We start from the raw sequence: 25,749 nt of genomic DNA on the forward strand, positions 1-25,749 counted from the left end.
ACACATGAAGGGGAAATAAATTTGAAAATAATGTGTGAATTTCTCCTTTTCTCGTTTCAGCGCCCAGCTGAGAAAAAAGAAGACCAAATCCAGAGGAGTTTGTCAACGTGGAGCGTAAATGAAGTGAATGTGAATGAAAATATTTGGGTGCATTGAAAGTGTTTCTGTGCGTTGGAAAATGGAAACGCTCGATTGCGATCGCAGCTGAGGATTATTGATTCCGTCGAATTAGGAATTACGAATAACGAATTACGAATTACGAGTTACGAATTACGGATTGCACAATCTACAATCCGTCCGCGTATATAGAAATAAATCTCCGGCGAACAGTTGCAGCTGCCTACTTGGCTAATTGATTTTCATTTCGGTTTCTGTTTTCCCCATTTGTTTGTTGCTAGCTGGTTTGTTTCTCCGTCCGCCTCTTGCAATGAGGCGTCCAAAAGCTGCCAATCGCCACAGCATCAATAGCACCAAAAACAACTCGCCAAATGAACAAAAACAAGCTGAAAACCAACAAGTTCGAGTACATGAAGTGAAGCTGCGCGACAATTGCGTTTGCGCCTTTTTGCTGCTTTTTTAATTAATTTTAAGTGTCGCCGTACTCCGTTGCCCTTTTTTTGTTTTGGCCGGTAGCGGTACAGATAGCGCTGGAGCGGCGAAAACCCCCCGGAAATCGGCAATTTAATTTACAATACAACATTAGTACGGACATAAAAGCGGATAAAGGCGAGCGGCCCAAGGAGAACCCAAAATGTTCGCGGGAATAAGGAAACGCCTGGCACGCAAGTAAGTCACCAAGAAAATGCCAAGGCACTTGGAAAAATTCTATTATCTATTATCACAAAATAATACAAAGTAAGGTATTTAGACAAAAGTATAATTTCCCATAATTGAATCTTCATTCTCAAAGGAATATATAGTTTTAGATACAAAAAACTTATGATACAAAATATTAAAAAAATAAGTCTAAACAAAACAACAAGTATTATGAATTTCATTTTGTATTTGTTGACCCAAAGGATTATCAGAACGTTTTTGATTGCATTTTTAAGTAGCCACATTCCACACATTTGTAAAACGAACCAGCTTGTTAAGTATCTAGGAATTGCAATACATTTTTTGAGCTGACATTTTTCTCTGTGTGTAGACCACCCCCCTTTTGCCCGCGGATACGATTATGTCCAGCAGCTTTTATGTGTTTCCTTCCACTTTATCAATGCTGTCCTTTTTAGTCGTCCTTCGACTTCGACTGCTTCCTTGCCATGCCCCAATTCCTTTGTTAATGACTTTCGCGATAAAGGTCATTGGTCGAGGGGGCAGGTCGTGGCGGTGGGACGTTGAGGCGGTGGGGAAACCTTTTCAATTTGCAAAATCGCTGACAAAAATGGGCGAGTAACAAAGAGACAGCCAAGAAAAAGGAACGTTGCAGTGGCAAAACTTACTTTTGTATAATTAATTTCTGGCGACTTGCGATACACTCCCTCTCCAGTTTTCCGAAGGCCATCATTTTGCGACTCAACTCAAGCGAGCAGCAGTCATCAGTCATCGTCATTATTATTATAATGATTTTGTTCAGCGTTAAATGAGCCAATTAGGTTAAAATCTTTATTATTAGCTGATTGCTGATGGCTAGCATCTTGTGGACCGGTTTCGTTTGGCCTAAAGCGAAAATTGAACTATGCTTCGATGCGATTCGAATTTCGAGATTGGCTCGCGGGCCATTACCTCTCCAAAAATTAGCAGCCAGAGCAATCAAAAAGCCATCTGCCAAATGATTTCCGTGGGAAAAGCAATCGCAATGGAAAAACAAACGAAAGTTTGCGCCAAACTATCGAAATTTTAGCATTGAGATGGAAAAACATAAGAAAACGACAAAGTTTGTGGTCAGAATAATTTATCTATCAACGAATCTAGTATACCCTTTTAGTCTACGAGTAACGGGTATAAATAAGAATTTCTGTATTACTGGATGGTATCAATGTGCTTAGTAACATGAGCAGCTTTGAATGAAATAAGGTTGCATTTGGGATACGTTCTTCATAATCTAGAGGGCCTCGATTTATGTGGAGCAGGTAAAGTTTGTTCCACGGAAAACGATGTCCAGCACGGAGGGCCTTTATTTACAAGTCATGATGTGCTAATTATTACAGAAAAGTGCAGTCGAATGCCTTTTAGCACTTACCGGTGACACGCCCCCCGGAGGCGTACGATGATGATAACTAATGCCCCAAACACATCAGGCAGCCATGAACCCAGGTGCTAAAAACACCTGTGCAAATAGAAACCCAAAAGCCCAAAAGCCTAAAGCACCTTGTAGGTGGAACTCTCGCATTTACATACCATGGGTCTACATATATGTACAAATGTATCTAGCAGATATACATAAGCATCAAGCCAAGTGGAAGGGGTGTTTTTTCGGAGCTTTGGCCCCAAACCTTTAAGATCTCCGTGTTTTGGGGGCCCACACACGATAATGTTCGTTTAGAAACGTCTGTAAGACCTTTCCCCTCCCCTCGACTTCCCTCTTTCCTAAAGCGGCATTCAAGCGCGACTAAAGCTAAAAATAATTACACAAAAGACATAACACACTTTATTAAGCACTAAACATTTGATGTGTTGGGATGTGGGCTCCGAAAAGTCGGATGGAGGCAAGTGCAGCTGCATGCAGAACACTCGAAGAAAATAAAAACCACATTAAAGTCCTGATTAAAGTTCAGACTTAAGTCGGTTTATTTTGGAAGTCTTAAAAAAAAGTCTTCAAAATGTTCTGTGTGGGACTTTAATGTTCTGATGAGATTCTCGAGATTTGCTGTTCAACTTCGTTTTGCCTTATGACCTTTTAGTTATTTATTTCTTTACTCCTAGCAAATTATATACCAAATAAACAAGCTAGTGGAAGCTTGATTGTTTTTTACACTTTCTTGTTATGCACAAATTTATATATTTGATATATTTAAAAAAATATGTCTTATTGTTCTGAGTTCTTTCCAAAGAATTTTAAAATCCCACTCACTTAACTGCTAATTTACAGCTTCCAGCTAATAAACATTTTAAATTGGTTCTCCCTTCATAACTTATTTGCAATTTCCACATTTGAACACATTTAAAAATTATTATTCTCTGTGTATGCCTAACATACGATGCTGATGGATTCTCACGAGCGTAAAACCTAAAGTCATTGGGATGTTTAAGGCCTGTGTGCGCTTGAGAGTCGGGAAAACTTTAGTGCTCCTCAAAACTTACAGAAACTGGCCTCCTAATTATGATTGATACGGGAGGAAGATTCGTGCGACTTACAAGAGTAACGCCGCCAACATTAAGAACCACAACGATATATCCGCCGGCAGTTTCTTCATTCGTTCTCAATTTCAAACTCATTTCGCCCTGTTCCCATTGTTTTCCGCCTTTTGGCAGCCATATCGGATGTATCTGTATCTTTTACATCTCGACGCTGCGCATGTGCCTGGTTTTTATGGGTTAAAGGAAATGTGGTGCAACAAAGCGTGAGGCAGTGGGAACTTACAGTTATGTATGTAGGCTATATAGAGTGCCCCCGCCGTTTTTCAGCTTAGATTACACACAAAAGAAAAGGCATAAAATGAAAATGAAATGAAACCAAGGCAAACTTCAGGGCTGCTCTTTGGCAATTAGCGGAAATCCAAACTGAAACTTTTCGTGATGATAAAACAATTTACGCAGGGGTTTATTCAGCTGTTACAAAAGCTACATGCATATGTGTGCGATTGGGGTTAGAGTTTATTATGCCAAGTGACGAGAGGACAAATTGGTCGACTGATAGACCACCACACTCACAACCCTGAGTTTGCGATTGCAACCCTGTGGTCATAAATGCGCCATTAGCACTAGCAAATGCATCTAAAAACCCCAACTCCACTTGGCCGTAAAAATCCACACTCCCACTCCACTCGAAGAAAAAACAGCCACCAAAGAGGCAAAAGCCCAAGCATTCATTGCACACACAAAAGAAAATGCCATTTTATGCATTTCAAGTGCGTCTGCCTCCACTATCTGGCATCTCTCTATTTTACTTCGCATTGGATGGATGGATGGGTTGGGGAATTAAGCTTACAGTATGTATCAGAGCCCCGGGTCTGTTTTTGATGGGCGTCCCGCACTTCGTGTGTCACAGAAACTGAAGTGTCAATTCCATCATAAGCCAAAGTGGCGCACATATCGCATAACGCATCCCATCTCATCTCGAAAAGGGGCCCAAGATGACAGCAGGGACGGGACAAGAAAAAGGAAAATTATTGAACAATTTCACAATAACGAAAATAAAATGGGGAGAAGAAAGCCCGAGCATTACAATTGCACCTCGATACATGCCGCATATGGCCAAGTTCACAGCGAAACCGAGATACTCTCACATTAAAAGCAAGTAACTTGATAGTGACTAAAAGGTTTTCAGTTCTTTCAATCTGGTTGTGGTTTCTTATGCGAACAAATGCACAACTGGATGAAGTTAAAATGGATATCAGTCAGAATTAAAGGAAAACAGATGCACAAACTGCATAATGTTATTTCCATTACTACGATTGCCATCACGTTTATTTTTAATGATAGACATTCGCTCTAGAGATTTGCATACCAACACGTTTTGCGCCATAAGCTTGTTTTATTTCATGCCATCAATTAGCCACCTTGGCATCTATATTTGGCTATAAATCTAACATAACTACTTCGCTAAACGATCAAGTTGCGAATTAGACTTGGAAGTAGTGAATAACCTCTTACCAATACCAGGAAATGTTGCATTTGCACCGAACATAATTTATGAAATCAATCTAACGATCATTACTGGGGATTACTATCGCTGCCTTGAATTAGTTAAGCGATTTATAATCCCAAAATGCCAAACCATCAGTTCATGAAGCTATGATTGCGTGTTGCGAAAATCCCAAAGATACACTCTTCATTAACATCGATCATTCGGGCCTTAAAGTCGTTGTACCTTACCCCCATTGAAATTAATGAAAACATCGGAGGAGCCCCACTTTTCCCCCCAGTTGGAATGCATTTTGACAGCAAACACGCCGCCGCAAAAGATACGAGATACCGATTCTCGCAGCCAGTCTTGGCGGCATTTTCACTTTGGGTGCGACAACTGCAACGGCGGTCGCCATAATGATGAATACCTTTTTAATGAGCGGCTGACACATGCAGATGCAATGGAGATGTCAGCCTGCGATTTATCATCTGGGAATGGGGATTTGGGAACTTGGGGGCGGCCACTCGGATCGGGAGCGAGCGCCATGGAGAACTGCGCCCCAAGCCAATCCCTGATGCGTGGAATGACCCTAACCTACCCCATCTCAACTCGCTTGATTGCCAACTATTGTGCGTTCGTTCAATTCCGTTATTGGGCCTAAACATGCAGAGTTCGCTGGCTCGGAAAAGTCACGCATGCACAAAAAAAAATGCATAAAAACAGTAGTAACAATAGTTTCATTCATGCTGAATACAAATAGATGACGTATAGATAACAACAAATAAATAATACAAGCTATCTTCAGGTGATCAAAACTATCGCTTTTGAAGAATTGTAAGAATATTTGACAATTGCTATGCTTTGATTCATAAGTTATCCTTTCCTTCTATGCTTTCGTACAATAATTATAGTTACATGTATTTTTGGGTCATGCCATTTCTCTCTGTGCACCGACGTGTACAATGTACATGTGTACTTCGTATACGTATACACATAATGAAATATTCCCGTGCATAGTTTCCGTATTTTCCACTGCTCCCCAGCCATTTTCCAGCTGACCGTACTTGCTTTCTAATTAAAAGTTTCCCCCTAACGTTTGCTTTAAACGCAAGTCAGTTTTTTGGGTTTGGTCGTTGGTGGGTTGGTGGGTTGATGGCTTGGAAGGGTGGGGCTCCCCAAATGAACCCCAAACCGCCCCAATTCACACAACACGACCCGGGGTTTTACAGCCAACTAGGTGCCATTGTTGTTGCGGGGCCAGCGAAAATGTTTGTTGATAAATAGAGTTGATGTGTGGGTACGTGTGTTTATTACCCGGCCAGGCATTCGTTATAGATGTGCCCGTTTTGGCCATAAGGGGCACTGGGGCGACAGGTGGCCCGGGTCGAGGTGCGTTATCTGGCCAACGACAGCGGATATGGCCTATTGAGCCAGTGTTTATGGGTCATTAGGGTGCGTGGTGGTGTGCTGGGGCAAACAATTCGGCGATATCGGCTGGCGTCCTCCTCCTGCTCCTTCTACTCCCCGCAATTAACGTGCCATTGTCCTTGAAGTGAGAGCGATACTGATCGCTTCCGCTTGGCCAAGTGCCAATCAAAAATCTGCATGCAAAGCACCCGAGAGTTGAGGAGCGGCTCCGCTTAAAGCGTGGCATGCAAATAACTTTCCAAACAGACGGCTGCACCTAGACGGCTTCCTTTTGGAGGCAGGGAGACGCCGCCGCCGCCGCCGCCGCTGCCTACACTGAGGGAAATCCGCACACACTAGTGGCTTAATTACTTGAAGTTCAGAGAGCTGCACTCACCAATGCAGAGTAAATCACAAATTGACTAAATTCGATTGAGGCCAACAGCAAAAGCAATAACTAATGAAACTTAGTATTGAATGTGTTGTTCGCCTAATGAACACATTAAGCTAAAATACTAAACCACTCGAAAGCTAAATGAATCGTGTTGTATATGCTAATGCTCAAATAAAACTAACTTTATTAGTTACTTGTCAGTTCAGAAAAGCTTTTAAAGTAACATCATTATGAGTAATCACATGTAACTCTATTAGTAATTAAAAAGTATGCCTTTTCTGAGCACAAAAGTTCATAATAAGTAATGATTTAGGAAACTGTTTTTTCTGAGCACAAAAGTTCATAATAAGTAATGATTTAGGAAACTGTTTTCAATACACTGTAAACGCATAGTCTTGAATTCCAATTCGCAAACCTCATTTATTCTCCGAGTGACTTTCTCGATATGCAAATGCAGTGGCCACCATCGGCTCGCGCCTGTCAATCAGCGGAGGTCCCAGGTGTTTGGCCAGGTAAGCAGCAAGTGTCCACTTGACTTCCGTTTCGTGTTGGAGGCTCCTTTGGTTGCCCGGTTCCTTGGGTGCCTGGCTCCTTACTGCCTGGTTCCCGGAATGGAACGTGACACAGGCCTGTCTCTGGATGGCTTTAATCTATTGCATTTGGCAGTAGCATTGTATTTACATGGCAGCCATTCGGCCCTTGTTTATATTTGCATAAATATTTACACAGACCAGCAGATGTGTATATGGTTGCGGCTTTTGCCTTTTCGGTTTTGCCCTTTGGCGCCTCTTTCCCATTCATTGGAGCTTCAAACTGGCGATGTAGGCAGAATTATGCCCCCCAAAGGGGAGCACCCGTGGATTTGGGACTCTACTTTACAGCGATCTCATTTCGATTCGGCAACATGGCACTCAATTATGTCGTCGTAATTTCCTGTTCGGCACAATTATATGATGCTTATCGCCAGCCCGCTTTTAGCCATATTCCATATGCGGCTTGGCTCATATGAAGCGTGTGTAATAAATCCCCAACTCGACTTGTCGTCAAATTATGCAAATTTCCAGTGTGGGCTCAGTATCACTTGGGAATCAAAATAAGAGCCGTAGAGGCGATATGCTCGTACACACATGCACCTCCAGATTTGGGTCATCAACTCGGCGCATCGATAGCATCGATGGGCGAAGAGGGTGTTGAAATGAGAAGGGCCAACTACTCGCATTTCTCATCACGCCCACGCAGTTTTGGAGCGGCGCTGGGAAACAATGCCATAACTACTTAGCTGAGTAGCTGAACCCAAAAGCCCTGTGCACACGCACACACACACACACACACACACACACAGATGCTGTTGCAGATGCAGATGCACCCACTTTTGGCCTCTTGTTTGACTTTGCCCAACACTTTGGGCCATACTTTGTCAACTGGCAAAATACACATTCAAGCGGCAGCATAGAGATAGTGGTGGCGGGCATTTTGTTGGGGAATATCTAGCTTGAACAGCTAAAAAGCTGTCATATTACTTTATCATAGTTTAATAAGAAAGTAGCGAATGAACTGATACGTAGAGAACTGTATCTTTTTGGGTCACCTAAACACTAATTATAAGGCTAAGAGTAATACAACTTAAAGTCTATCCCCCTATGAGGAATAAAAATGCATTATACTAAGAAGAGGTGTATAATTAATGTCATTTCATTGAGAAATCTAAGAACTTGCACAACGCAATTACCATGGCAGCCTGTAAGCCTCAACAGAACTACTCGTATTTATTGTGCTATCTATGACAACCTACCATTAACAAATGCCGCCCAAATAAAGATCTCCCCTGTGTAAATGGCGCAAGATATGTGGCCAGATCCGACGTGAAAATATCCGCAGTTGACAGCCCTGAATGAAGACCCCATTCTGGAGCAAACTTCTGAGGGAAGGGGACAGGCTGACACGCCTATTTGGGCTGCGTTGCTGGATTTGGATTTGTTTCAACTCTGCGAAATGGGTTACATGTGAGCCGAAGACGAGGGCCCTTTGGCGAGCAAACAAACGTGCCAGTGCGAGTGCGAGTGAGAGGGGGAGTGCGTGCGAGCGAGATGCAGCACTCACTGTGCAACGGAGCAGAAAGTGCACTAAGCGCGGATTTATAACGGAAGCTTAGTCCGCTCGCCAGCTCATGAATAAATTAAAACAGGAACATATGTACACAAGCATGCATAAGTGCCTGCATAAGTATCTGTATCTGCGTATCTGCATCTGTATGCGTGTATGTGTTTGTAACGGTGAAGGCATACAGCACCAACACGCCCCCTGCCACATTGTTCTATCCCAGCGACTACTGGCCATATAAGGCCGTGAGATACAACAGCAACGATTAAAATCGATCTCGAGACTCATAAATTATGCAATTCAAAGAACGGAAAACTCCACCGCTTCGACAAACAGTAGTGCTCTACAAGTTGCAGGATTGCACTTTTCTATCAGATCGGATCGTTGCCACAGAGCAAAGTCTTTGAGCGGAAAGTATTAAGTGGGGTGGTACTTTAAAATGATATTTCAGGAGTGCGCGCATAGTTCTCTATTGTCTGAATTGTCTGAATTTTAAAATACTCAGTGATTTTCACTTCAAATTCGATGCTGGAGAACTTAAAGCTTAAAACAACTTGGGCCTATTTTTGAAATACTTATTTCAAAAAGTTTCTTTCTTTTCGGTTAAGAAGTGGGAGATTAAAGCATAAATATTTATGTATGTATATTTGTAGTCACAGTATTTTGGATCAAGACCTACTTTTCTTTTTAATTACTTTTTGTGCAAACCTATTTTGAAACAAGTGTTTCTAGGCCTCACTAGCCATTTGTTATAGTGAAACGTAATCTGAGCATTTCCGCCCTCTAGAGGCTCCACTGTATGTGAGGCCCCGTTTGGAGGAGGCTGCAGCTTCATCTGCGTGTGGCCAGTGTGTGTTTTTGCTTTTGTTTCTACTTCGGTTTCAGTTATAGTTTCTTTTTTCCGGCCCACGCCCATGTCAGTGGGCACCCACAAGTAGTGGAGCATTGGAGCTCTGTGGCAGTTGGTTGGACATTCAGGCACTTGGACAGCTGGACAGTTGGGCGGTTCAACTTTAACTTCGATTTTCAATATTCATGACAGGAATGGGGGCGGCGGAGAGTTCATGACGGGCTATGGAGGGTATGGGGGTATTGGGGGCATAGCCGTGTGTTCGAATGGCAGTCGAAAATTATGGCAATTACTGCAGAGTACTGTAAATTATTTGCTCTGGCGACCTCATTGTCAATACACACACATCTACACACAGGCAAACGCTGGAAAATTCATAACAGCATGTGTGCAAATATTCCCACATGCACTTTGCAGTTGCTGTTTAATAATTCGGTGTGTTTAATGCAAATTGAGCGTTTAGCGGACGTCAGTAGGCAGCGAAAAATGATCAACTAAGTACGTCCATGACTCGAATATTAAACGTGGCCAAAAGTATCTGCCATACACGCATTTAGATTATGTTGATTGGTTTCAAATGGCTCGGCACAATGGTATTTATTCTATAAAGCTATAAAGTTCATTGGTAACCCTGCAAGTAAACTCTCTTTTTATATCCACGTTTTGAAATTCATGAGATATTACTTTATTTTCCGTGTGACTAAGTGTGGGGCAAAAGTGACCACTCAGTGGGTCACTCATCACCGAGCAATCCGCTTAAGCTCATGGCTCCTTATCTCGCGATTCCGGGACCACAATTATGCCTCTTGGCTTATCGGCGCGAGCAGCCCTCAATTACACTGTGCGCATAATTATGCCCCTCAAATCGCTCTTAAAAGACGGCACGGGATTCCGACGACATCTCGGTCAGTAAATCGGAGCGCGGGGGAGGGGGATGGCGGGGCGGAAGCGGTAGTAAGCGCCTTATGCGGCTTATTTGTAGGTCGTATAAAACGGACGGCTACTTGCCCGATTTTATTTACTTTTTATACGCATTTGTGCAATATTTATTTTTATGCCAACTGCAGTGGCCGAGTGATAAGCGCTGGACAGCCGGCGACTGAGTCTGGATTGGGTGGGGGAACCACTATATGGGGGATACATTGAGGATATCTGTGGGGAGAAGAGGGGAGAAAGAGGAAGCGGACGGGAGCAGTGACAGCGGAAATTTATGGTCGTCGCATAAAAACGCATAATCAGTAAACGAATGTGCCACAAAGGCAGAAAAAGAACAAGGCGGGGATTGGCGGTTTGGGATTGGGGGGATTGGGGGGCTTAGCCGAATGACCGCTGGATAGGGAATCGGTGAAGCTATAGCCATACCGGAACAATTCCCCTTGGGGAGCTATCATCCACACACTCGGCGGTGAGCACTTCGATAGAAATGCAAATTCAAGCAAAACTTGTGCGCAACTTATGGCTACTGAATTCGCACACTGCGAGAAAGGAAATGGCATGCTGTGGATTATGTTGCTGAGAAGCCCATTACTATTAATCACACAATTATAGTTCTATCCATCTGAATCAAGATCTTGAGATACAATATTTAATGAATGTACAAATATATTATGTTTATGTTTAGGTTCCTTTTCCCAGTTCACATTCTAATTCCCAACTATTCAAAGTGTTTGCTGTGGCACCCCGTTTTTCTCGCAGTGCATATTGGGCACACATAAGCTGGATGAGTCAGTGCTAAATTGGTCCGCCTAAAGTGCAACGTTTGCACTCTGCACCTTGCGCCTTCGGCACTATTTCACTGTCAATTGATCGGTTGGCTGATGGGATGGAACTGAAAAGTCGAGGAGGGGAGAAACGGGAGGGGAGCTACATTAATTAAAGCCCTGTAATGTCATTAGCTGGCCTTTTGACTCGGCTAATTAGGTTTGCATCTAACGCAAACGCGGCAGGATGATGACTGCCAGTCTGCGGATGATTTCCAGATGGCTGACGCACTTGCACGCGATGCGCTACTTGGCGTCTCACTTAATTACCGACTGCCAATGGCCAGCTTGATAACAGTTAAATTGATTTTGATTGCTTTATTCGATGCCAATAAATCAAAGACGGATGGAAATGCTATGCGGCACGTGGGCAGCAGAATGCTGCGAGTGCTGGAAAAGCGATACGCGCGATATGGACACCGATATGCTGGGCATAGTATATATTTGGCCATATACTCGTGTGTGGATGCATTGGTACTGGACACTGGCCAATGGCCACTGCCCACTTGTCCCGGTGTCAACGTCAAACACGAAACGAAACATTTTGTGCGATTAGCTTGTAAGATTGTTTGCAGCTCTTTTTTCTGCGGCCATTTATTCAATTGCAGTCGGCAGCGGCAGTCGGTCGGCAACTCGATAGTTAGAGTGTGTAAAACTGGATTGCAGCTGGACCGGGCTAAAGGAGCTAAGAGCCATGATGCTGAGGGGCTGTGGTGCTAGAGTTGGCTTAGATGTGAACGTAGACAAGCTGGCAAGCCGAAAGCATTTTGGCCTCATGGTGATTTTGGATTTTTGTTCTTTTTTTTTGCTTTGTTTTTGGCCTGTGTTTGCCCACTCGAATGCCTCCGAGTGGCAATTTTATCGAATTATTTGCACTTAGCTGCAAATTCAATTGGAAATAACGAGCGACTTTTCGTCGTTAGCACTGGGATACTGAAGATACTTCTGCATCCATGTGCAGGCACACATATCCGAGGCCCCCGAAGGCCCCCAAAGCAGCAGGTGATCCGATCCCATGCACTTTGCACACCCCGATACACCCCGACACAATTGATATCTCTGTCGCAGTCCATTTGGGTCGTGTCAGAAATGGCCCCAAGGTGGTAGCCCCCATCAGCTGGAGCTGTACAGTGAGCATGGGCTACTCTACACTCACTTAACGATGTGATATTTTATTAACACTAAAAAAAGCCATCACTAAACCCTAGTCACTTATAGCTCTGCTTTAATTTGTTTAGTGTATGGCTTAGTGCAACTATCGGACATATCAATTTATGAGCTGCCTCCACATAGTTTCGCTTAGCCTATATTTACTATACTTGGTGCGGTATATATTTGCATTGTGCAATAACTTTGCCTCTTGTTTCGTTTCGTTTTTCGGCGTTTTCCGATAAGCGACGTGAGCAATAGGAAATATTTTGACACTTCTTTATGGGGCAATCTACGCGAAGTATGCCAACTATGCAACCATTTTGAGGCACAATAAAGTAATACAATTACTAGCGATTCGGTTGGGCAATCAGCTTTAAGAGCTAAGATTTTATTAACATTTTATTCCTTGTACTTTCAGGCAAAACGAGAAGGATTGCGATGAGGACGACAAGGAGGATGTGCTCGATAGTATGCCACCACCTCCGAATTACATACAGATCTCGCAGGGCAGGATTCAGTTGGTCCACCAGCCGAGGACGCCCGTGGAATCGGAGGCGGGTACTCTGCCCTTGGAGCGGCATGGGGGCTCCATCACCGGATCCGGCGGCTGTGATAAGGTGAGTTTTTGACACCATAATTAGCCCCTAGCCTTGGTAACTGGTGACTCCCGGCTTTTGGGTTTTGGGTTTGTGAAAAGGCACGTAGCGCTTTTGGGATCCAATTATAGACAATCAGCTCGAATCAAATCATAGCCCCCGTATATACATAACTATTACTTACCCGCCATCAACTAACCTTCGGCTCTGGTGTATTCAACTTTTTCTCCTTTTTGTTTGAATGGTTAACCCAATTTTTTGCCATTTGGCGGGGAAAGCAAAAAAGAGCAGCTCGCTTTCCATTGTTGGCGTGTGGAGAATTTTCCCAAAGTGCGGCATGCAAACGAGCCTCTTGGCGAGGCAAACACCTTTGAACTCGGCTCTTTAAAGTTTGAGCCACTTGAACTCGTTAACGTGCCATTCGAGACACATCGCAGCGGCGTTCCACAGATTGATGAAGGACTCCGCAGGTCAGGCCAAATGACCTCTTGACATGCGAGTCTCCGGAATCCCGGCAAGCCCGGGTCACGCCAACTTGGAGTCTTCTGCCGCTCACTTGCCGGCAATTTCTGGCCAATTTCGCCACAATTTCTCCACCAAATTTCTCGGCCTAATTGATCGCGTTCAAGCCTTGACTGGTCTAGGCTTTCCCATGGATCGATGGTACGGTGCTCCCATATGGCTCCCATTCTCTCCATGGCATTCGAATTTCAGATTCTCGCCGCTGCTCACGTTCCGACTTCCGTGACGTTTTAATAGCACTAAGTATGGCGCATGCGCAGCCGCTGGAGTTGATTTATGGTAGTTACGGCCTGTGGATGTGCCTGGATGGTCCATAAGCGGCTGCAAATGAGCCGGGTGAGCCAAGCCAGGCGGGAACTGCTCCATGTAAATGGCAGTTGACGCGGTAATGCTTCTGGGAAGCAGAATCCACTGGAGAGTCGGCCGAGGTAGAAGTCACGGCTCCCGCTAATTGAACCCACGAATCCGCTCCAGAGGCTGCGTGTCTCGATTACCAAGCTCCGAGTCCATCCAGCTGCCAGCTGCCCAGTTGCCCAGTTGCCCAGCGACAGACACCCACTCGCGGCAAATTTGCCAAATGGCATCTCGATTATTTGCGCACACACAATACAATGGATCCGATGCACTGCATCCATGGCTGTCATCAGAACCCAGTCACGTTCTCTCCCCATAACTTGCTGCCGTGCTTTTTGAAGTTGCTGCCGCAGTTGCTGCTGCAACTGTGCAGTTTCGCACTGGCGACGAGTGATTGAGGCGGGTTCAACGAACTGCCAGCTATTCATTTGCTGTGTTTGCCCAGACTTGCCCCTCCATCCACCGGGAGCTGCAGCTTCTGGCTCTGATTCTCCAGCTCCTCGATTCTCCGACCGCGCTGCACATGCGCACAGTTTCGCCAGCTGGAATAGAAGTCTATGGGCTGGCATTGTTGTCGCCGTCTCCATTTCATTGCCTGCATTAGCATATGGATATGTGTGTACCTACTGCTGCTATATTTGTTTACACGGAAAAAGTAGCAAAGTACTGACTTAATACTTTCGAGAAATCAGCGGGCAAAGGAGTTGGGGTTCTCGAAGAGCAAGGAATATGTTTATGCAGAAGCAAATATATATTTTATACCCACTATTTGGTACGATGGATGCTTTGCACTGGTTTCAGCTGAGATAGGTCTTACTAACAGGTCTATGTAAAAAAGCAGTTGATTAATTGGTTTGGAAACCCTTGGAAGATTTCACCAGCAGCTGGCTAATGAACTGTAGTCTAGACCTTAGACCTTAGAGTTTTTCTCTGTGTAAGACTGGCAGCTCCACTTCGAGACTGGATAATTTCCTGCCACAAATCATGGCATTCATTCTCGCCTAGTTGGCCAACACTTTTGGCCATTCATAATCACGCTCGGATCGTAATCTTTATAAATTCTCCCTCGTTGCGGCAGAACAACAAAAATCAATTTGTCTATTGCGCAAAAAGGCAGAGTTGAAAACAAAAACCATGCTTCAAGAGACAACACAACCCATTTTCCTCAAGCTATAAAAATGATTTTTACAACTTCCACAACTAATATTAAGTGTTTAACAAAACAGAAAGGCAGCTAAAAAAATCCAAAAAAGCAAACTGCTGTTTTACGAGCGGCGGCGTCACATTAGTTGTTTAGTTTTTTTCAGATATTTGTGTGTTGACTGTTGACTGTTCGAGCCAAGAAACATTTGCTGGCCATTTTTAGGCAGGGAAAAACTTTGAAATTGCCATTTCCATTTCCTGTCCACGCCCCCCGCCTCCTGCGATGACTACCCGTCATGTGTACAGTATGTAAAAGTACATGAAAATCGAGACAAGTAAATAGTCCATTAAGTAGCTGATCTCTCGGTGGCTTTTCCTCATCGATTTGAACTCGAAAACTGGAGTTTCGGTGCCACCGTTCTTCTGTGGCATGTCAGCCTTGCTCTCGGTGAATTATTGGCCATGCACACCTGCAACTTGCCCACCTGTCCCCCTTGGGCCCCCTTTGACCCCCTTTTGGCCACTTTTTCACCTGCCCGAGACCTTCTCCCCATCGCGTGCGGATTAAGTAGAAACTCATTGTGTTTTACTTTGGTCCGAATGCAATGTGCATTCACTGGGAAACTCGAGACTGAGTCCAAAAGAGTTCAATGATTTGCTTTTTACACCTCGAATCTGTTTTCTGTTTTGCTGTTGCTGTTGCTGTTGCTGCTGCTGCGACAAGATCGTAAATTAATTTCAATTGCTTTTCCATTTTTTCGGGCTGTTATAACTATTTTTATCGCCTTGCTGCTAATAGTGTTGTCATCGCAGATGATAGCCAAAAAAGTACTTACTCATTGGAGGTGATAAATGGTTCACTTTTGCGCTCTTCCTAAACTTATTTCTTTGTAATTAGTTGCGGTCCAGTTGTACTTTATAGATTAAGTTATAACATTGTTACTAGACATTTATAATTAAATGTTGATTTTATTATTAGTATAGCCACGCCCTAACAACTTTAATTGCTATATTCAAACACACTGCTACTGATCTGAACATAAATTTAAATTGGTGTTGCATATTTGGCTAAGATAGAATCAAGCACTTAAGTTTAGAAGTAGCCTTTAAAACTGGCAAGTAATGCTTTTGGGCAGCACTGAAATCGCTTCAAAAATCACACACCCCCTCACATCCGAAAACTCCATTGGTTCACTGGCCATATATACCTATTTGTATACATATATAAACGGATAATGGAGGATATACACCCATGCACATGCTCGTAATACTCGTATTCAGCTAGCTTTAACTTTTCGTTTTTTTGGGAACTTAGCCATAGCATTTAGCCTTCTTGTGCTGCTTCCTGAGTTTTTGGTTTTTCTGTTTTGTTGTTCTTGCAGGATGTGTTGGAGAAGCGGATGATTGAAGTTGAAGGCGCTCTGCTGCGTTTGCAGGAGCAGTTCCAGAAAGTGAGTACTCCCACCAACCGAAGTGTATCCATCCATCTATGTACGTGCATACCATATCCATACTCTATACTCAAAGTCCATATCCTGCCCCTGCGACTGTGAGATGTTATTACCCGGCCCGGACATTGCTCTCGAAATGAACTTTGAATTCGATGTCGCCGGAGTTGGCCGAAAGCCCGGCCCGTCCCGTTCCCCAAGCATTTTAATTTCCTGTGCGGTCAGCGTGTGAGGGATTTTCATTCGGGGTGGGGGCAGTGGGGTCTTCCGGGTCTAGATGGACATGGGGGTCATTAATCGTGTTCAGTCGTTTGCGCTCTGTGCGGTTTATGCGGTCAGGCTGGCCAACAAGGTCGCCTCGACGGGCAATTAAAAGTTACAAGCTTAAATTACATGCATATGTGCCGACATCAAATTATACGACAGCAGGAGCAAAAGGCCATTGAGGCATAGAGATAGGACTACTCTGCACAAGCCCTAATTTAGTGGCACAAGATACTCATTTATATAAATTCGACTTTAATAATATCAACTTAAAAAATGCAATTGAAAGAAAAACTTTTGGGCGAGGTTAGTGAGAAAATCGATCAGCTCATGCTCGCCGAAACTTTCGAGAACTGACATGCAAATTGGCCAACATAAAGTCACATAAAATAAGAAAGTACGTCTTAGAAAAAGTGGGGATAGGAAATTGCTACTGTTTATTACCCTCGGTCCACTCGATCAAAGCCCTCTCAATGGCAAATCACAATCTAAACTGTCATCACAATGGCCGGAGCAGCATCCTCCCCCTTGTCGGCCCGAAAGAAAGTTTAATGGCCGGAACTTTCCGGCGGAAGGAGCTTGGTTTGGCATACGCATTTCCGGCTTTAGGTAATTGAATTTGATAACAGAGCAAAAAGGAGCAGAACGAGCCAGAGCCCCAAAACGAGTTAACTGCTGCGAGTTTATGGTGTGAAAAGGAGCAGCGTGTGGCCTCCGCATCCTCGGCGGCATCCATTCCACGCCCACACACATTTTTTGGCCAACGATTTCCGCAGCCAAATGGCCACCCGCCGCCTGCTGTTCCTGATTTTCACAGGAAGCGGCGGAGACAAAGCGCGTCGAGAGGAAAAGTGGAAAAGCGGAAAAGTGCTTTCTGCTGTGTTTCTCGGCCCGTTCTGGCCATTGCCTGATTTTCTATGCTTTTCCATGCTTCTGGCAGGCGGCCCAGCTCACAGCACAATTTACGAGTGTGGCTGTGCCAGTTGCCCCCAATCTTCCCACTCCGCCTTATCTTCTCGCCAGGCTGCAAACGCGGACCACGGGAATCCGATTACTGCACTCGGAAAAAATGTGGCTTCAAACCAGAAACAAGTTTCATGATCACTTAACTTGGAAGTCCAGGAAAGTGCTATCCAAGCTACAAAACTACATGACTAGAGCCTTTAATTCCCTGGATAATTCTTTAGTTGTACTTTTCCAAATGAGTACAAAAAGAAAGGCTGCGAAGTTGTACTTGACTTTAAATTCTTTTGGAATTTTGATCAGCATTATCAAACTTTAAATACCACAAAAGAACTTGTATTACTTTGCCATTTCCTTTGGAATACCATTGATGAATAATAGTTGCGTAACAGAAAGGTAGTTCTTAGCTTACCTATGAACGTACTTCCTTTTCTGTTGCCTAAAGGGGTATCTTATGCACATATTTCTTGTCAGTGCATGGACACACACGGATGCTGCTCTTTCTTTTCCTTGCACCACAAGGAGTTCGGCAGGAGTGGGGGGCAGTGGGCGGAGTGGATACATGAGCTACCGTTGCGCTGTCCCAACTTCCAGCTCCTTTGGCAATATTTCTGCACTTTATCTGTCTGTAAATAACGATTAACTATGCTCGCTGCTCCTTTCCCCGCTCCTCTGCTCGCTCTTGCCAATGTCCTTCGTTTTCACTTAGTCCAAGTCCCTCCCTCACAATGCGGCTGTATGTGTGTATGTGTATGTGCATGTGTATGTGTGTGTGTACTTTATTGTTATTGGCATATCAGTGGCTCAATGGAAATGGGAGGGGTGTGCACTCAGAGAAACAATGGGTACCCTATTCTGAACAAGAAGGTGGTTTCCCACAGCAACCTGATTCAGTATCTAAATTCAAATTCTCAATTATTTTGTTTAGGCATTGAAAAAATGATTATATATTATATTACATAACACTTAACATAATGTGCTTAATTTTCAAACATGCAAGTTATATAAGTACATATATTTCAGCTCTTACTATAACTTTCATAACTATCATATGAAATGACCCGTTTTTAAGTGCAGTGTACATGGTGGGGAGGGAGCAGGCAATCCATTGACAAGTCGGCCCACCAAAAGTGTGAATGTTGCAGAATTCTTTTTTCGGGTCCCGAGGTCAAAAGTGGGCGGCCTGGGGGAGGAAGCGGGTGGAAGGCAGACTTAGGCAGCTTGTTGGCCATGTGGCATGCAATAAATGGCACGATTCAATGAATATCCATCTTCCGATTCGACATGCTATCCCCATCATCATCATTCTGGCAATTCCATTTGCAGACCCACTCTCATCATCGCTCCCATCAGTTTCTCATTTCGTTGGCAAGTAGAGTGTAGGCTTACTTTGGTGTAATTGATTCCCTGGACGAGATCCCTGCGATTATGGCCACCTAATTGATAAGAAAGGCGTCCTTCAAAGGGTTTTGTTGCCAGGCTGCGGCTCTCAAGTCTTCCATCTTCATGCGGTCCAAATTGCTGACAGTTGCCGTTTTTTTAGCAATTCCAATTTATTTCTTGTTACAACAGCTGAGCCCTTGTCCGTAAAACAGGGCACATGGCAACACGACATTTAATCCGTTGGGCCCTCAAATATTTGTGTTTGTTGTACGAACTGCTGGCAAACAGACGGAAAAGGCAGATGACTAAACGGAAGTTTTGTTTATTTGTTTGCCTTTAATCAGGCGACAGATCAACAAGCCAAATCCGAATGGATTGGCATGTGCTAATGAAAAGTTGATTCAAGAGCAGCTGTGGGATGGCAAAGAGTGCGAAGATGCGCAATGCACAATGCACAACTTTCGCCACCAGCACGTGCTCAATTCTTTATTCCATGGAAGACCAGCTCCTCCAGCTCCAGCAATCTTTTGGTTTTCCACATTACCGCCCCCGCTTTCTCCACCCACCCGCCGCCCCCTTGTCCTGGCAAATCTGCGCCTTTAATAAGCTCAGCTGCATTCAGCTTTAGAAAATGGATAGCTCGGGGGGAGGGGCAGGGAGTATACGGTACAGTGAGCTATCCTTAGTTAAGCCTTTGCAAAAAAATACATATATCTTCAAACCAACAAGTTTATTAAAGGGAATTTGGAGTTCTCCACCTTTCCTATACAAGAACTGGTAGTACTAAGAAGTTTATTTGTGATGGTAGTACTGCATCCATTTCGGCTCAGCAGAAGCTCCACTGTACTGCGAAAGCATTGAAGGCCAAAGAAAAACTGTCGCTGTCAACTGTCAAGAAGGGGGCGTGGTCCTGGTCTCGGACGATGTCTCTTGAGTGGCACTTGCCTCGCTTACAAGGGCCATCGAAGTGGAGCGAAGTGGGGCCCAGGAGCACGATGGAGGCGAGGAAGTCGCAGCATGGGCACTTTTTATTATCCACATCAGTGGAGTGTCCCTGCTTCGCTCCCACCCACCATCTTCATCACCATCACCATCTTCATCATCATCATCATCATCGTTCAGAGTCTTCTCCTTGTGCCTTTGAATTGCTAATAATTTTGTCGCAAGCGTTTGATGGTTTACTCACTCGGAAATAAAGGCACCACCGCCAGCTTCGCCGCTGCTGCACCACCACCTATTGCCATTCCCAGTGCGATGGCAACCACCCGGTCGCGGATCCTGGTCCGGAACTAGAGTTATGTACATAACTGAATATATAGCCATAAATTTAGGGTAGGTCATAGCCACTCTGCAGTGTAATATGGTTGCACATACTTACAACTAGTGCCCATTAATGCATAGAAGCCACCCTTTTTCTCATTCGGTTTTTTAGGGCTAAGCCCAAAGCCAACTGGATGATTCATACGCCCCCTCAGCCCGCCGAGAATTTCGGAACTACCACCACTATGCGGCACATGGGGAGGTCGACCTTTCGGAACCCTTGACAAAAAAGTGCAATGCAATTAATTTTTCGCGAAATTTTTTAAGAAAGGGAAGTTGCCGCGCCCCCGCCACTCACACGCTTACACTGGCAGAAAATGGTTTAATTTCATGCTTTACATCTTATCCAGAAAAGACACATAATATATATTATCACATACAATGCTATTTAAAACTGTATTTGATGAAATGGTCTAGTGCTGGTTTTCGCTGAGTGTATTTATTTAACTTCTCTTTTCGTCTTGCTCAAGTGACGTTTTAGTGTTTGCATTTGACGAACGCAGCGGAGGAGAAATTCACAATCAGAATGGATCACCACCAGTTCGAGGGTATATATATATATGTATACGTATATATATGGAGTATAGATATAGGGCTGTTCTTCTGGCTCGCATCTGCGAAATGTTTATTTTATTGTTTGCCCATCTCGCTGCCACTCCCGCTGTCGCGGTTCATTAAATTAAAAACGGCCAATTCGAGTGACTTGAATTCGGAGCAATACATCAAAAACCATCGCATTTTGGTGGCAGGAGAAAGGAGGGGTGGGCGGGTGATAGGTTGGTAGGTTGATAGGTTGATGGGTTGATGGGGTGCTGTTTTGCCGGCAGTTGCAGCTGATCGGAGTGGGCGGCGAAAGTGGAAGGGGGTGCAAGCAGGTTCCCAGCAGCTGTTCTCTCGGTGAAATGCGGCGAATTCGCCAGTCCCTCTCTCTCTCTCTCAGTCTCTCTCTCTTTCCATGTGAATTTCCAAAGGAACTGCAAACGAGGGTTGTTTTCCAAGCTCCCTGCTCCTTTTTTATCATTGTTTCGCCGGCATTCGGGAACAGCACAAATGTTCGCCACCGGTCGCGTGTTTTTTTAAAGCATTTTTCTGTTATTCATTTCCTGGAAATTATATATTTTTCTTCTAATTTGAGCTACGTTGTTTGCTTTTTGCCGAAATTTATTCTGCTTTGGGGACAGCCAATCTCCCCACCTACCCCCTTTCGTTCCCCAGTCAGACAGTTTTTCGGACTCCAACTCGGTTGCTGTTTCGATTTTGTGTTTTTTTCTTGTCGCCAAAGTTCCACAAAGTTTGTGTAGCGGCAGAAGGAAAACAACTTAAGGATTCACCAGTGTAATCTAATTCGGCATGGAGTAAACTGTAATAATAACGAGGTCCAAAAGATGGTAAGAATCCATTGTGGGGGATTTCTAAATTCAAAATGGATGCAGGCAACCACCCACCGTTCAATCTGCATGTTAATTAATAATAAGCGTGTTCATATTTTTCATTCCTCTTGAAAACGGGGGTTCAGTTTAATCCCAACTCGGATTTTTAGAGCGATCGTCAGGAACACGCGTGGAGTTTCCCCCTCTAATAAACTTCCCCGTCATTACAATGGATGATGTTCATGGGATAGGACACTACAGATAAGGGGGTTACTACGAGCAGCAGCGTATTAAACAATTTGCTATCTTGTTATGCATACACAGTGGAAAAAAGTTATGCTTAGGTCTAGTTTGATTAGGAGTTATCTCCATTAAGAGCATCACCCTTTCCGTATTTCACTTCCGCTTTTAGCATGAAATACTAGCGTAATTTTCAGCTTGTTATGACTTTCTCTCTTTAACCCGACCCTTATTCAGCTAAGAAAAGTGATTGTTTACTTTTTCCTGTGTAAATGAAAGCTTAAGTCCGAGGGGTTGTCCGGACGCGAACCCGGACATCTTACGGAAGTGCGTTTGCGGGTGCAAATGGCCGTATGATGTGCCACCCCTCGCAAATCCCTGCTCGTTTCCAATCCACCGGCTGGTGGGCTCTTTTTTATCCCCAGGACACGGGTGCAACATGTTGCCGGGATTTGTTTTGTTAATTTCTGTTTTGGTGTAGTCGCTGAACCCCTTAAATCATTTTTCGGGCCACCCTCGGCGTGTTGCAAGCCGCATGCTAATTGAAACCTGTGCGGAGCTGGGGCTTTCAACTTTTCTGGCTGCCTTGGTAGCCAAAAGTTTTTGGGGTCTGAGCGGTTTCGATTAATTAATAAAGAATTCATGTCTGATTTTATAACTTCATCAATAAGCTCCGCTGTCGGCACCGCTTGCGTTTCCCGTCCCTCCGCTTTTATGGGGGAAATTCACAATGAATATTTATGCGCGTCGCCTCTTGAATGGGAAATGTGGGGAAATGGGAGTGGGCTCTGTTGGGTGGCTGGGTGGTTGGGTGGCTGGGAGGAGGTGCAGTGGCCAACAGCTGTCGACAGGCGCACCAGTTGCCCCAAATAGCGCCTTGGGTGGGAAAATCTTGGGCCTAACGCTTTGGCTCTCTAATTTTATTAACACGTTCATCATTCCTCGGCATTCGACGGCACAAGTGGCGCCTGAGGACGGCAATCAGTCTGGGGATCCCCATTTTCCGCCAGCCAACCCCCCAATGCCCCCCATGCTTTTCCAACGGCTGCCGCCTGCTGTTGCCTACAATTTTCCCATTCTCCTGCAAGGGGGCATTTTCATATCGGTCTCCGCGTCCCATGCATGGAGGCGAATTAATAAAAATTATTGCATATATTTGTAATTCCGGGTGCCTCTTCAACGGCTGCTGGGCAAGGGGTGTAATGAGGGGGTGGTGGGTAGTGGGTGGCGTTTGGCTGCCGGGCGACTTCTTTATTGACGCGTGCTGCTGCGTTTTATCGCTCCCTCTGCTCCCACTTGCACCCCACCCCCACTGCCACTCGCTTTTCTTTTGACTCCCCTTTTTCCGCCGCTGTTGCAGATGAAAGCGTTTTCGACAAATTTCACTACACAACAAGGAAATTTAGAGTTATATTAAAATGTTGGTTATTGCTTGACTTTGCAAGCCAAGAATTGCCTATAAAAAAAGTTTGATGCGGCTAATACATATTAAATTCCAATATGTAGCAAATAAATAAATGTTGCAAACATTATGACAGTGTTCTACTACTGACTAAGATTTCTAGCAATATTGTTTATAAGTTAACTATTACATTGTGTGAATAGAAATATTATACATCATTTAAACAAACGGAAAATGGCATTTTTATAAAGGAAACTTTGAGTTATCTATTTCTCTGTCTGTAAATTTTATGGAGCTACAAAAGACTGGCAGCCAAAGCCCAGGAATTCGTAGCCAAGTGCAGCGAAGAGTTCTTACTACCGGGAATTTCGGGAATCTGAAGCAGGTCTCTGCATAATTAATTTGATAAATAGCTGGGGCGGCAAAGAATTCAGCTCGCCAGCCACAAGGAAGTTAGGATTGCTTGAAAAACTCTCGACTGAGCAAACAGACTCGAAACTGCTATCTATATGGGCTACTATGAGTATATCTCCATACGAGTATATGTGCTGTAATCAGGGACTTGTGCGATATTCAGCGATTCATTTACACTTGAATCCGTAAATGTTGTGGCGTTGTCATTCATTTTGTTAGCACTAAGGCAAACAATTTATAACAAACTGTCTGAGTCTGGATGGCTGTGTTTTATCGTCACGTCACACAGATGAAAAAGTCGTGATGTAATTCTTTATCGATTACAGTTGACACGCGGGGGAAAAGTGTGGAAAATTGAAGCCGGGGTCTGGGTTGTTGACTCCGGTGATTTATGGTGTTGCATGCATCCAAGTTCCTGGGTCGTTCTAATGTATCTGTGGCACCGTGTGGCACCCCCCTCGACCCCTCGACCACTCGACGATTCGGACTCGGATTCGGATCCTTTGTCGCTGTCCATTAGCTTGTAAAACGCTGCTGATTGGCACTGTGATATGGACAATTAAATTGTCGTTCTTAATCAGCGCCGAGTGCACTAATTCATTGTGTTTAATTTCCTTCGCATTTTATTTAATGTTTTTTTCTTCCATTTCATTCTTTTTTCCCCGTGCCCTGGTCAATTGCACTTTTTCAGAGCCAATGCGGGTCGCCTACGTTCGAGAAGGAATTGCGCGAACAAATTGAGAAGTAAGTGACAAATAGGTTAAATTGTTAAACGCGATAAGAACACGCGTTCGGATCGTGTGGGAAATGAAGAAAGAAGAGGGGGTGTGCGATGGGTTGGGCTATAGGCCAGAACTTTGCCAGTTCCAGTTACTAGAGTCAAGCTCCATTTAGCGTATGGCCAAGTGAACGAACCGGCCAAATATTTATTTAATTCGTCTAGCCGGCAATTTTCGGAGTAGTTTTCGCGCTGCTTTTGGCAAACCGTACATACAGCGTAAATAACTCATACCAAAACTCGTGACTGGCCACGCCCACTGCGGCCCCTTTTGGCCATTACGCACAGAACAAGTTAACGGCACGGCGAATGCAATTTTCCAAATTGCCAAGAATCGGAGGAGGACGATGGAGAAGGAAGCGCTTACCCGCGAAACCCATCAATCACCGAGCCCTCAGCAGCGCCCTCTGCCGGCCCGAATACGCAATTACCGCGACTTGGAAATGGTGCAAAGTTCTGGTCTAGGCCGAGATTTAACTCCACTTTCGGCCCTTTCTTTCTTTATGACCGCCATTAGCAGCTAATTTCCATGCAGATTGTTATGCAAACGTTTCGTTTTGAAAACAAATCGCCAGAGAATCTCGATTAGTGATTACTTATTTCAGACTTCAGCTCCCACTATCTTATAGGTAGTTAATTTTTAGATGTATGCTTAAGCAACAAAATAGTAAATGAGCTCATTACTTCATTTCTTGAACTATTCCTCAAACAGTATTTACTTATTATTTGTTGTTGACTCCTTTAAAGACATAAATATTTTAAAGACATACATATGTGTTTGTTTACAGACCGTTGTATTTGTTTTGTTTGCTATCTTTTAGCAAGTTCGCTGTTTATTTCGATGTTTATGGGAGTACCCATCATCCGACAAAAAGAATCATTTCTGCCATTCAGTCCCACACAAATAAGTAATCAATACTCGAATTTCTCTGCTGAAAGCACCCTGCGTTTGCGATGATTTTTGCAACTCGTTTTCATTTATGCATTTCTATATTTGTCCTCTTTTTTTCGCTTTTCCTTTGCAATCCGCAGCATGAATCGCATTATGAAATCCAAAGAACGCAAGCAAATGCAGACATGTCGGGATCACAAGGCACTGCAGGTATGTATCGGATGGAAATGGAAATGGGAAATGGGGGGATGGTGGCGGCGGGGAAGGG

The 25,749-nt window shown here is 44.2% G+C and overlaps 1 protein-coding gene across 4 annotated transcripts in view; it reads left to right on the forward strand.

Annotated features, from left to right (window-relative positions):
- The window catches only part of LOC6546669, a 37,929-nt gene that overhangs the window by 8,430 nt on the left and 3,750 nt on the right, over positions 1-25,749 (forward strand). Inside the window, exons 2-6 of one of the 4 annotated variants that reach the window (XM_015156143.2) lie at positions 61-786; positions 12,811-13,009; positions 16,390-16,458; positions 24,503-24,555; positions 25,622-25,691. In XM_015156143.2, coding sequence (XP_015011629.1) covers positions 752-786; positions 12,811-13,009; positions 16,390-16,458; positions 24,503-24,555; positions 25,622-25,691 — 426 coding nt within the window. In that variant the 5' untranslated portion in view covers positions 61-751. Of the gene's footprint in view, positions 1-60; positions 787-12,810; positions 13,010-16,389; positions 16,459-21,194; positions 21,774-24,502; positions 24,556-25,621; positions 25,692-25,749 lie in introns of those variants that run through there. The other 3 variants (XM_015156144.2, XM_026980380.1, XM_026980379.1) reach the window with 3 other exon arrangements.

The sequence above is a fragment of the Drosophila erecta genome, unplaced genomic scaffold (assembly GCF_003286155.1).
Source record: "Drosophila erecta strain 14021-0224.00,06,07 unplaced genomic scaffold, DereRS2 tig00000092-arrow-pilon, whole genome shotgun sequence".
Classification (NCBI taxonomy): domain Eukaryota; kingdom Metazoa; phylum Arthropoda; class Insecta; order Diptera; family Drosophilidae; genus Drosophila; species Drosophila erecta.